Raw genomic sequence first — 14314 nt, forward strand, 5'->3', positions numbered from 1 at the left:
CAATAATTTAATTTAAAAGAGCTTCAAAATTTATTTGGATGACGTTAACAACAACGACTCAGAGGGCAAAAGATCAGTAAGTAACACTTCATTTCACGTGAACCAATTAATAACAGTTCTAGCAGTTGACAAAGGGTCGAACGAATAATGACAATGCCCAAAATTTATTTAGAACAGATAACAACGGCAAGGGGCGCAATCGTACTAATAATAATACGCTAGTAGAAGTAACAATGTGATGACAATAAATGGCAAGAACTCGATCTATGGAGACGAACGGATCATGACCTCTGCATATGAAAATAATTTTGAACAATATGTGAAAATCGCTATTAGCGGGGGCAAGAGACACCAGTACCGTTAGTGAACACCTCGGGTGAAATTCGTCATGCCCACCACCAGTTTTACGAAAGTATTAACGAACGTTTTCTATTTTACGAATATAAAAATACAACAGTAAAAAAATGTGTCAGTCTCAGTATACAACTCAAAGGAATGGTAATTTATAAAATTAAAATCCTTTTCTTTAACACACTGTTTAGTGACCGTTTGGAGAGCACAAGCTACTAAAGGAAACACTCCAAAATTGTGTCAGAGACTCTGGTGGGTAGTACGAAACAAATAAAGCTTATCTTGTATACGAATTCTGTGCACGGAGTGGGCTCCGATAACATCGACGCACACAACGGTAGGCACAGTTAGTGCCGCGACAGCCCGACCGCTCGACAGCCGGCGGAGGGACAGACAGTGTACCGCTAGACTACGGGCGTGCGAAACAAGGATCACAAGCCCCAACCAGGCTCGCACACTCACGCCCCGCATGGCAGAACAAGGTCCACAAGTAAGCAAGTTTAGCGTAGACACCTGGAGTACAGAGCATACATTTAGTAATTATTAAATTACGGAGCCGCCAATCACGTGCACACAAAATCAAACTGACGCAACTAAGCCCAGAGCGTCCCAGTGCGGTGAGACAATTTCAACTGAGTGTACCAGGTATAAATTACAAACACATGGGGGGGGGGGGAGGGGGGAGGACTACAGTCAAATCAAGTGAACATCCCAAGGAAATTTAAATCTTAAAACGTTTGGGTCAAAACCATAGCCAATAATAATTGTCTTGCAGTCATTGTTTGTCCGGTGCAGAGCAACACCCGAACTCCCCGGAAAATATCTGGGGGAATAACAAAGCTTTCGAATACGACCTCTGCTCGGCAATATACAGTGCTGCCTGGAAGAGACTAAATGCCTCTACTCACAGAGTGTAAAACAACACACGCTCTAGAAGACCACAGATGTTCAAGGTAACAAAGTCAGAGAAACAACTCAAAACTCTGGTGCGGATAGCTAAGATTACTATTCAGCTCCACTACGAACTTAACAGATTGTAACGCCAACCCGCGCAATATATCGTGAATATGAATTCAGAGTTCAGGAACAAACAGCAAACTGCACTTAAATCCTTGTCACGGCAAACACACTTGCAGATATAGAGGCCAGAAAACATGTTCACACAAAATGACGTAAGCACAGTAAAACCACATTAAAATATTTCGTAGAGTCCACACTGACAGCATAAACTCTCCAATTGGAGGGAATCTGAACCAAGTCCATTTAAGAACAGCCGCCAACGGTCCCCGAGTGCCTGGCCTCTTCGACGACCAACCGGTGAGACACTTGCTAGGCTCGTACTGCCCTCACCTCCCTCCAGCGACCCCTTCACTTTTCGCAAGAGCGCGCCACATTGCGCTCGAGTCGCAACAGACGACCATAGATCAAAACAGAAGGCGAGGGTCGATGTCCAGAGAGCCACCACGGTCCAGTATACAGGGTATTCATTTTAACTGTTTACGTAAGGCCTTTGGCATTTTTAAAATTAATGTTATTGAGTCTTAAGTGTTGGGCCTTCAGCCGATTTTGAATTTAAGTTGTTTGCTCTTAGCCGGCCGGTGTGGCCTTGCGGTTCTAGGCGCTTCAGTCTGGAACCGCGGGACCGCTACGGTCGCAGGTTCGAATCCTGCCTCGGGCATGGATGTGTGTAATGTCCTTAGGTTAGTTACGTTTAATTAGTTCTGAGTTCTAGGCTACTGATGACCTCAGAAGTTAAGTCCCATAGTGCTCAGAGCCATTTGAACCATTTTTGTGAATGGACACGTCAACAAATGCAGACGACCCCACATTCCGACGAGTCTACATTCACAAATCGCGGTAGCCAAAAGCGGCGTAAAATGCATTACTGGAGTTGAGACAATCGCCACTGGTTGCGGAAAGTTGACCATCAAGGTCCATGGTCGGTTAACGTATGGTGTGGCACCATGGGGAACAAACTCATCGGTCTGTATTTTATCGACGGCACGTTGAATGGACGCAAATATTGAACGTTTTTGGAACAGGAACTACCAATACTACTGTAGGATATTAAACTGGACGTTCGACAACGAATGTGGGTTCAGCATGACGGTTACCCAGCGCTTTACGCAATTGCAGCACGGGAGGTATTAGACAGTGTTTACGAAAAAATGGTTCAAATGGCTCTGAGCACTATGGGACTTAACTTCTGAGGTCATCAGTCCCCTAGAACTTAAAACTACTTAAACCTAACTAAGCTAAGGACTTCACACACATCCATGCCCGAGGCAGGATTCGAACGTGCGACCGTAGCGGTTGCGCGGTTCCAGACTGTAGCGCCTAGAACCGCTCGGCTACACTGGCCGGCGACAGTGTTTACACTGGTCGGTGGATCGGCAGAGGTGGCCCTATTAATAGGCTCGCTATGTCGCCGAATTTGACGTCGCTCGATTTCTTTCTGTGGAGATATTTAAGAGATAAGGTGTACCATCAAGTGCCAACAGGTCGTGAAGACATGGCGACCGCATCAGAAATGCCTGTGCTCACATTCCCGCAGAGATGCCTCTGTCCTGTGTACGGACATTTGAAAAGCATTCACTAAGCGTAATGAAGTTGCGGGTACTACATTTGAGCGTTTACTCTCATTGGAAAAGTAGAGTAGCGCTCACCTATAGTCACGGCCACAGTGATCCGTCGAATAGTCCCTTGTTCGATATGTCCGAGGAATACAACGTTGCGAATGGGGTTTTCAATGGCCTGTCCTACCCTCGCAGCACGGAGGTGGGGTCCCGCGGGACACTGGATGTTCGAGAGCCTTTGAGTGGCATGTTGTAAATTAAGAATGTGTATCTACTTCTATTCCTCCAGTTACGGTGCCATCTGTGGCGAAACGAAGAAAATGCTTCCGACTAAACGTATGTAAATTTTGCCATAGAATCCTAATCTGCAGTAGAAAATAGGGGTTCTTCTGAAGATTTCCAAGTTGCCCCCCGCCCTCTACGCATGGGCTGGGGTGGCGAGGCTAGTGTGGTGTCATTGGATGTCCTTGAACGCCCTGTATAATAACTGAGTTATATTATAATTACTGATTCGTTGCTACGTTACAGTTTTTTGTTTTTCTCTATTTGTTACGCGAGAAGCAACATTCTGTAGCCCAAGTTCTATGAGATTAAATACTATTTGTTTCTACTTTCTATTTGTGATTTTAGTAGCGTACGCGTGCCGTCCTGAAGTCGTACTTAATTGGGCTGCGTACGTCAGAATGCATAAATAACAGATTAGCACCCGTAGGTATTTAGTGACACCTATCCAAGAGACTACGCTATGTAAGTCACAACATTTTGTAATGAAACCTGAGATTTATTGGAATTAAGCGTACAGCTAACGACTGGCTCGCGTCGTACACAACAAAAAGAATGCAGAAACTTGAACTTGTCTGTGTTTTGGTTTTGTCTGTTTAGTATGTGTAGTGTTTCCATCTATCACTCTGTGTTTTTCATTCATCTTTTGTTTGTGTTGTGGTGTCTGTACGTACTTCAATATTCCTTTGTTTGCTGCTTGTGTGTGCGCGCGCTTGTGCGTGTGTGTGTTTTTTATTTTTTAAGCAGAGGATACAAGAAGGGAATGTATAGACAGAATGAATTGAGCAACCTTTTTGAAATCCAAATTGTGATTCGCTAAGTATATCTTTATTATCGAATCTGGCAATTATTCGAAATCGCTCAATATGGATGGGAACTGGATATACATTCTCATATACGGTAGGGTATCTCTGGGAATTTTTTGAGGACCCAAATTTCGACTCCTCGTTGTGACTTCGCCCAATCTGAAGGTATGGAACTCGAAACTATAATACATAACATATAATACGAAGGGGAAAGACTACTCTGTGTTCGTTTTTGGTTTCTATTACTTTTAAGGTTTTTTAAGCAATTTTTACACAATACGATTACAGAACTTCAAAATGTAGAACATTTTACGCTTTTTGGTACTATGTGGTACGAGCTGGTTTTATGATCTACCAATTGGCGAAGGGGCTACATACAAGTGACCTTGCGAAAAACACTCTGATCGTGAATCAGCTCCAACGTATTCGAAGGTCTGACCTTGAGTCTTGTTTATAGTTATTACGCACTAAACCTGAATGAGAATTGAAGTTGCTTAAAATGAATGGGTAAGCTGGTTAGGATCATTTCTATACGGAATATGAGAGTGACGTTTCGAGTTGCTGAATCTATAAGGATAGTAGCTTTGGTAACAGTATTTCTCGTAATGTTAATTGGCAAACGGGTACCATTACAAAGATTCGTATGATTGACATTGCATGGCAGCATTACAGGAGCGCCGACTTTAAGCCTCAGACTGTGTAGCGGAAAGCTATCTCGATTCAGTGAATTTAGAAATTTTTGTGGATACTGGGCGGTATTTTCAGAGGTGATTACAGTATCGATTGATTTCGGGCGATTAAGTTGTTGTGTAGCAGTATAATCGTAAGCGGATAAGTCTTAAATACAATTTAGCTAATGCACAGGTTTTTCTGCTAAACACCTTGACAGTATTGAGACTACATTCAAAAAACGGTTATTGAGTATACCTGGTACCCGTGAATTATTGTACACCAATTTCCGATTAAGAAAAGAGAAATGTCACTTACCTTGTAGACGTTGTAAGCGTTTATTGTAGCATCGAAACACGTGTAGAGGTCATTGAGCAGGTCGACGACTTGGAACGGTGTCGAGTAGGCGGATATGGTGGTGAAGCCCACGATGTCCGAGAAGTATATCGTCACCTCGCGGAAGTCCTCCGGGTCCACCGGCATGCCCAGCTTCAGCTTGTCCGCCACTGAGCTGCAGAACACCCACTCACTGTTACCGCACAGCATTTTCGGAACGGTTCCTGCACTCTAACAGCTTGGAAATCACTACATCTCACACAGAAGTCATCCCCGTCCAACATTCAGATTTTTAATTAATTAAAATTTCAGAGTCGAATCCAGGATTTTGGTCTTTGGAGGGAGTGAGGGCGGATTTTCGAAACTGTGAATGTAAACCTGTGATGCAAAGAATTTTTTTTGAAGAAACAGTGTAGTTTTGGGCGGGGAAGGGGAAGTTTTTTGTGAAACCCCATAGTGACTCCCCCGCCCTCTATATTCGCCTCTGCCTCAAGAGAATGAGTGGGTCTGTTTTTAGACCTTCTCACTGCAGTCAGTTTCTCAGTAGTTATGTTAACATGATGTCTCTTCTGCCGAAAACTCTGTAACGTTACAAGCAGAACAACAGCTTTGGTAGTAGTACAGCAAAATCACATGCAGAGAAATGTCAGCACACCCACCCACTGAATGTAGGTTGATTGGTTGATTTGGGGGAAGGGACCAAACATCGAGGTCGTCGGTCCCATTGGATTAGGGAAGGATGGGGAAGGTAGCCAGCCTTGCCCTTTCAAAGGAGCCATAACGACATTTGCCTGAAGCGATTTAGGGAAATCACGGAAAACCTAAATCAAGGTGGCCGGACGCGGCTTTGAACCGTCGTCCTCCCGAATGCCAGTCCAGTGTGCTAACGACTGCGCCACCTCGCTTGGTCCCACTCACTGAAGATGCCTGAATAAAGAAGCAAAACACGTCTGGCAAAACAAATTATGCCTTCATTCAGTTGCATACAGAGGTTCCTAGCCGAAAAATCATCAATATAATAATAATAGATTGTCAGATCAACATCGTTAAATATACAGCGGGGTAAAAAAAAATGTATCCACTGCTTAAAGAGTCCATAACTTGCAAACTAATTGACGGAGTTGTCTCATTATTGGTGAAAGTGTAGCTTAAAGTTCAACTTAAAGATACCACTGTAGGTGTTCGAAATGGTCACCATTAATATCCACACACAAACTATGCCGCCGAACTGCAGCACGAACTACTGACTGCAACGTGTTCAGTTGGATATTTTTACTTGAATGTACGATGGATTCTCTAGATTCATCCAATGTGCGCGGCTTTTGTCGATAAACGGCGTCCTTTAGTGTTCCCCACAGACAAAAGTCCAGAGGAGTTAGGTCTGGGGAACGTGGTGGATACTCTACAGCACCTCTAAAGCCTATCCATTTTGCTGGTAGATTTTTGTGGAGATACGCCCTAACACGGTTTTGGTAGTGGGCTGGGGCACCATCTTGTTGAAAGTCAATTCTTTCGTCTCCATACAAGTCTCGGATGGCAGGTAAAATGGATGTCTGAAGCTTCTGAAGGTACACCTCACCGGTAACTGTGCCGTCAAAGAAGAATCAAGCCCCGGTAAGACAACCCACACCACACATTTACTTCTGGCAAATTCACGGCTTTGTCTACATGGACGTTCGGAATTTTGGTGGCCCAGTAGATGCAATTGTGGCGATTTACTGTACCACTGAGTTTGAACTGTTCCTCATGAGACCACACAATCATCTCTGCAAACTCTTCATCGTTGCGGACCATGTTAGAAAACCACTCGCAGTACTCCATTCTACGATCTGGGTCGTCCTCGTTCATTGCGTGTAGCAATCGTGGGATGAAGCACTTCCACTTTGCTGTCTTCAAAATTCGATGAACACTTGAGCGACTCACTCCAGTTTCACGGGCACACTCTCTCACAGACTTCTGTGGTGAGCGAGTGAATTGTTGTAACACACGACGGGAGTTAGCTCGACTTGTTACTGTTACAGGTCGTCCAGATCGTTGTTTGTGTACATCTTTACACAGCCTTCGGCTTTAAATTTATCTCGAATGCGACGAATCGTTAAACGTGTCTGTGGCTCTGTTTGATACTCATTTCGCTATTGCCGTTTAACCTCATTAATGTTTACGTACTTAAAATACCATTTCAAAACTGACTTCCTTTCATCGAATGTAAGCCTTGCACCAGCCATGTTTACTCGAGTAACTAGGTGCAACTAAGAACAAAACACTGATTATCTGCCGGCCGCGGTGGTCTAGCGGTTCTGGCGCTGCAGCAGACTAATAGATGCACATGCGGGGAAGAAGGTTCCCCTGAACATACTGTCTTCTTCTGCGGACAACGCACGAACATAAGACACACAGTACACATAAATCGCCTGAACACACAGAACGAACTACATGCCATAATACGCGACCCGGAAAGGTGGACTGAACTCAACAAACTAACGGACGAAATCTCGAAGATCCAACAAATAGAATACTTGCGCAACAGACCCTACCGAAGGCAAGTCGGTCCAAACAGACGTCACGATGCCCAGGGGGACACAGATATGATTAGCACCACGAGTGATTAAGAAGAAACAGATACAGACCAGGACACCAACACAGATATTGAAGCGTCCAGCGCGGATGATCCATAGTGTCAACCAAGTTAAATTCAAAGAATAGAGTGGAACAACCGACAAGAGGTGCACAAGTCACACACAATCCTAAAAACAGATTGCACCTTATATATAAACAGTTAACAGCATCTCCATGTTCAATAAGAGCTTAAAGCTAGGTACCTCTTCAAGGGACCTACGCCTTCCGCTAAGAGGCAGCGCACAGTCTGTATGGAAGGATCTTAATTGTGGTCCCTCTCTTTTGAGCCCAACCCGACGGATACCTATGGTAGATCGGGGAAAACCACCGCTCAGGCTGTGTTGCTGGCGGGGCCGGAAGGTGCTAACTGCCACACCACGTATCATTGTAAGTCTCATTGGCTCAGTGTGAACTGGTTGTACAACTAACCTACACAGCCTATACCTCAACCTCCACTATACTAAGAACTTCTCATCTGAAGCTTAAAGTTGGGCACCTCTTCAAGGGACCCACGCCCCCCTGGTAAGAGGCGGCGCACGTCCTGGATGGAAGGATCTTAATTGTGGTTCCTCTCTTTTGAGCCCAACCCGACGGATACCTATGGTAGATCGGGGAAAACCACCGTTCAGGTCGTGTTGTCGGCGGGGCCGGGAGGTGCTTGCGCCTGATGTACTCTACTATGAGCCTTGTAGGCTCAACACAAACCGTTAGCGTCAGTACCTTATTACTTTTACTACGAGTACCCTTTCATTAGCAACTTTGAGCCAAGCACAAAATCAGTTACCTCTCTATTGTATATCGTAAATAGTTTAGTAGGCTGGACATGGAGGTCTTAGTCTTAGTTTCTAGCTTTAACGTATCGTAATCTCTTCTAGTTAAGATAGTTTTTAGGATAGTAGATGTTAAAGGCATGGTGAGCAACGGCCAGCGTCTTGAGGTTCATTCCAAGACCCGGGCCGCCGCCCACAACCAGGTGACGGGCAATATTATACCTATAACTTCTCTATTCAGTTCTCTTCCTTCCTTCTTTCTAAATATTTAATTTCGTTTTGTTTATTAATTTCTTACTTGATTTTGTATTAGTTATACGTTTTTCTAATGCTGCACAAAAAAAAAGATATCAAATGGATCTAAACAGAGCCCGTCTCCACGTGGCGGGACACGGGCAACGGTGTGAGTGGGGACGGGAGCCGGTGTGGTGTTACTATCAGTCACTGCGGACCCCGGACCCAGTCACAGCGGCTAAGTGGCAATATACGACCCACCATAAGAAATTAGACGGTGGGTCATAAAATATAAGCAGCTAGTGAAAAAAAAAAAGTCTGGAACCGCGGGACTGCTACGGTCGCAGGTTCGAATCCTGCCTCGAGCATGGGTGTGTGTTAGTTAGTTAGTTAGTTAGGTTTAAGTAGTTCTAAGTTCTAGGGGACTTATGACCTAAGATGTTGAGTCCCATAGTGCTCAGAGCCATTTGTACCATTTTTTGAACACTGAATATCTGGTGCTGTCATCTGACAAAACAAAACAACGCAGTACACCGCTTGTGTGGCGATTGCCGGAACTACAAACTATTGCACTACCAAAGATGAGACAACGCCGTCAATAAATTTGCCAGTTATGGGCTTTTAAACAGTGGATACATTTTTTTGGACCCCTCTGTATTATCCTGTTTTGCTTACGAAGAGGTAATAGTCGGGAGCTGCTAGCAGAAATTGGAGATGGCGTTGTAACTGTTAACGGCGTTTGTTTTCCAATCTATCGGTGTGATATGTCTTTTTTTAAAAGGAGCTAAATTGCTACAAAAAAATTGTTCAAATGGCTCTGAGCACTATGGGACTTAACATCTGAGGTCATCAGTCCCCTAGAACTTAGAACTACTTAAACCTAACTAACCAAAGAACAGACATTACACACATCCATGCCCGAGGCAGGATTCGAACCTGCGACAGTAGCAGTCGCGCGATTTCGGACTGAAGCGCCTAGAAGCGCTCGGTCACACTGGCCGGCTAAATTACTACAGGGCATTTATTTGTGGCATGGGAGCAGTGACAATTTTGACGCTGTCTCGCTGGTTAGAACGAGGCTGGCGAGGCTGTTCTCAGACTGACTTGACAGTGCAGCCGTGCAGAGGAGTTAAGCAGACTCGCCGAGGAACGTTTGCCAGTGAATCTGGGGAGCGATACGTCGTGTAGTCTTGTCTCGCGTACCACACAGCGCACTCTCGTTCGGCCACCCTCACAGCCAGACTTGCTGCCGGTCGGACGTGGCCAAGCTTACAAGGAAAGCGAGCACGCAACGCACACGCAGCCCCGTGCAGTCAGCATTCTGCCGAGCGACCGGGTTTCAGCACAGTGAGCCGCTGCGGCCAAAGTTGTATGGAGCCGCATGGGACAGCGAGGACGCTAGACTCACAGTGTGCGGCCGACCACTGACACGCTTCCAGCTACGTAGACGCTTTGCATATGATTATTTGTTTGTAGCTGCGCTTCTGCGAAATAGTCGTCGGATCATCATAGTTTTCGATACAGAAAAATTTATTGCGAAAACTAGATTACAAACCAGGCGTTGCCTGGCTACTCATTTTGCCAACTTTACGAAGTATGTCCACAAAGTAAGTTCCGTTTGGTTATATAAAACAAACGTGTACAGATAGAGAAAAAATATTTATTGTACAAAAATTTACAACTGTTAAACTACTTTTCTATATAGCTTCCGAAATTTTGTAGGCACTTGTCATAGTGTTGCAGAAGTTTTTGTATGCCTTCTTCATAGAAGATTGCCGCCCGTGTATTCAACCATGTGGTAACATTTTATTTCAGCTTGTCATCATTGTTGAAGTGTTGACTACCAAGGACAGATTTTAGGTGTAAGAAGAGATGAAAGTCGGTAGGAGCGAGGTCCGGGCTGTACGGAGGATTGTAAAACGCGTCGCAGTGAAATTCTCGTAAGCGTTGTTTGATCACAATCGCCGTGTGAGGTCGGGCATAATCGTGGGAAAAAACAACACCTTTTGACAGTAATCCTCGGCGCTTGTTCTGTATTGCGCGGCTCTATTTCTTAACGGTCTCGCAGTAACCATGTGCATCGATTGTTTGGCCTCGTGGTAAGAAATAAATCAGCAAAATGCCTTTTCTGTCCCAAAAAACGGTGCACATGACTTTTCGAGGTGTCAAGATTTGCTTAGGCTTAACCTTCGTTGGGGATGAAGTGTACCTCCATTCCATTGAAGGCCGTTTTGTTTCAGGGGTGTCGTACGATACCCAAGTTTCACTCCCCGTGACTATCCGAGAAAGAAAACCATCACCTTCTTCATTGTAGCGTGTCCAAAACTGAAGTGCACTGTCCATCCATTGTTTTTGTGTTGTTCAGTAAGAATTTTGGGTACCCAAAGTGAGCAGAGTTTTCGAAATTTCAGTTTTTCAGTAACAATTTCATGGATTAGTAATCGTGAGAACTGCAGAATTTCCATAGCAGTGGCACTAAGTGTAAACTTACGGTTGTGCTTAATCTTCTCTTCAATTGTGTGAACCAGTTCATCAGTAACCACAGACGGGCGTCCACTTCGTTCTTCATCGTGCTCTTGATCACGTTCTTCATTGAACAGTCTGACCCATCTTCTAACCACTGAATCACTCAAAAATGGTTCAAATGGCTCCGAGCACTATGGTACTTAACTTCTGAGGTCAGCAGTCCCCTAGAACTTAGAACTGTTTAAACCTAACAAACGTAAGGACATCACATACATCCATGCCCGAGGCAGGATTCGAACCTGCGACCGTAGCGGTCACGCGGTTCCAGACTGTAGCGCCTAGAACCGCTCGGCCACCATGGCCGGCATTGAATCACACATAGCATTTTCTCCGTAAGCCTCGCAGATTTGCCAATGAATTTCCTTTGGTTTAACTTTCTTTGCATTTACAAAACGAATCACAGATCTGATTTCACACGCGGTGGCATTTTCAAATACTGATGACATTATAAAGAAGCACACGTCGGCAGCAGCGATCTGAAAATGGTGTTCATGTCTTCTCCTTGAGTCAGAGTAACTGCTGCACATGTTCGGAACTATGATCGTAGCGCTGCCGCGGGTAGAAATAAAAACTGAACGTACTTTGTGGACGGCCCTTGTATATAAAAAATGAAAACAAAACATTAACTATGCTTGCAGTGAAGTATCGTAAAAATTTCTTTTCCCTGTATTCGTGAAAACACTTATGAAATTATGAAACAGTCATACAAACAAATGTGCACAATGTACAAATATATGTCCCGTATCAAAATTAAAAAGCATGATCCCGGATAGTTTCTGTACGCTGCGCACAGCTGCTTCGCGTCTCTAGAACGCTGCTTCGCGTCTCTAGAACGCGATTTTGTAAACGCCTCTTGGCAGCTGATAGACGGCTTATCAAAATGGTTCTGAGCACTACGGGACTTAATATCTGAGGTCATCAGTCCCCTAGAACTTAGAACCACTTACACCTAACTAACCTAAGGACATCACACACATCCATGCCCGAGGCAGGATTCGAACCTGCGACCGTAGAGGTCGCGTGGTTCCAGACTGAAGCGCCTAGTACCGCTCGACCACTGCGGCCGGCTCCGGAGCTGAGAGGCATGATCATTAACTTACAGAGATCCGCTTCAGTTATACTAATATTTATTTAAATCACGACCGACTCGTGGTTTAAGTAGATGTTGTATGTTAACCATGGACCTAGAAACGCCGGAGAGGGTCCGTCCACGCCGCAGCCGCAGTGGTCCACAACCCCACGTCGACTACCGCAGTCCACTTCACCCCTCCGCCGCCCCACACCGAACCCAGAGTTACTGTGCGTTTCGGCCCCCGGTGGAACGCCCCAAATGGAACGTCTCACGCCAGACGAGTGTAGCCCCTATGTTTCCGTAGTACAGTAATGGTGGTGTACGCGTACGTGGAGAACTTGTTTGCACAGCAATCGCCGATATTGTGTAACTCAGTCGGAATAAGGGGAACCAGCCCGCATTCGCCGAGGCAGATAGAAAACCGCCAAAAAGCATCCACAGACTGGCCGGCTCTCCGGACCGCGACACAAGTCCGCCGAGCGGATTCGTACGGGGACCAGGCGCTCCTTCCCGCTCCGGAAAGCTGTGCGTTAGACCAATCGGTTAACCGGGCGGGCTTAAATAACCGTTAGTACAACTGAAGCGGGTTTATCTACATTAATTAGGATAGTACTGCACGTGTTGTCCACTAACAAAAGGTTGGGAAAACTTACTATCTGGCTTGTCTTTCATAGTGAACATTGAAACAAATTTAATAATACCGAGCGAGGTGGCGCAGTGGTTAACGCACTGGAGCAGCAGTTGGGAGGATAATGGTTCAGACCTCCGTCTGGCCAGCTTTCCGTGATTTCCCTAAATCGCTCCAGGCAAATGCCAGGATGGGTCCTTTGAAAAGGCACGGCCGATTTCCTTCCCCATCCTTCCCTAATCCTGGCTTGTGCTCCGTCTCTAAAGACCTCGTTGTCAAAATGGTTCAAATGGCTCTGAGCACTATGGGACTCAACATCTTAGGTCATAAGTCCCCTAGAACTTAGAACTACTTAAACCTAACTAACCTAAGGACATCACACACACCCACGCCCGAGGCAGGATTCGAACCTGCGACCATAGCAGTCCCGCGGTTCCGGACTGCAGCGCCAGAACCGCTAGACCACCGCGGCCGGCAGACCTCGTTGTCGACGGGACGTTAAACACTAACTTCCTCCTCCCTGTGAAACGAAGCAAGTTGAGTATCCAATCTTGTCTGCTATATTTTGCTGCCCCCCAAGATTTTCTAAGTTTTTTCCTATACTATGATAATGACATTATAATAGTGTACCTAATACCCAATACCATAAGTTTAGTCCCATTGAATTTCATTGCTCATTATATACCACTTGCTAATCTAGTGGCAATGATCTAATTAGTTAACTAAGAAACTTTGTTAATTTTGAAATATTGTTAATTGAAAATGGTCATACAGTACGACCTTACATATTGAGTGGGCGGTAGGAAACATATTTCAGCATATTAACGCCTATCATTTGAAAGAAGATACTTCCAACTTTTCTGTAGAGTATCTAAAAGTGTCTGGAACTAATTATCTTCCGAATTAATGAACATTAAAGCTTTAGACCATAACTGACTTCAGTTACAAATTATATCAAAATTATAGTTAGATTCTGAACTTTGGCATTATAATTTTGTTGATATATTTTTTGTGTTTCATGTGACGTGCAGAATTTGTTAATTAACTCACTAATTAGATAGATAAGTATTTTGAGGTTCACAAAGTATTGTATTTAAGTTGGCTTCTGTTAATAATGAGTAGTGTAAAACATATTGTTCATAGGCGAAACATTATATAGACCTAGTACATCTCTCAGACTGCTTACGGCCGAGAATAAAGTCAGCAACGACTATGTCTGTTGTCGTGATAGTGTGCCATATAGTCCGATAATTAATATTCTGAAATATTCGCTTATATTGCGTACAGTTCGTTTTCTTCAGCCACAGGTTTAATCTATGACTTCTGTACAGTAATTACTAATTAATTCCCAGTGAGAAGTTATTAGAGGAACAGTGATTATTGACTCCTAAGAACCATAACTCGTTTGCAGGACAGTGTTGACGGACTAATGACTATTTTTGTGCACT

The 14314-nt window shown here is 44.6% G+C and overlaps 1 protein-coding gene across 1 annotated transcript in view; it reads right to left on the bottom strand.

Annotated features, from left to right (window-relative positions):
• LOC126154306 (retinal guanylyl cyclase 2) overlaps nt 1-14314 on the bottom strand; it is a 450774-nt gene that overhangs the window by 170456 nt on the left and 266004 nt on the right. Inside the window, exon 10 of the mRNA XM_049916128.1 lies at nt 5003-5195. Within this exon, the coding sequence (XP_049772085.1) occupies nt 5003-5195 (193 nt within the window). The remainder of the gene's footprint in view (nt 1-5002; nt 5196-14314) is intronic.

Source organism: Schistocerca cancellata, chromosome 2, assembly GCF_023864275.1.
Source record: "Schistocerca cancellata isolate TAMUIC-IGC-003103 chromosome 2, iqSchCanc2.1, whole genome shotgun sequence".
NCBI lineage: Eukaryota > Metazoa > Arthropoda > Insecta > Orthoptera > Acrididae > Schistocerca > Schistocerca cancellata.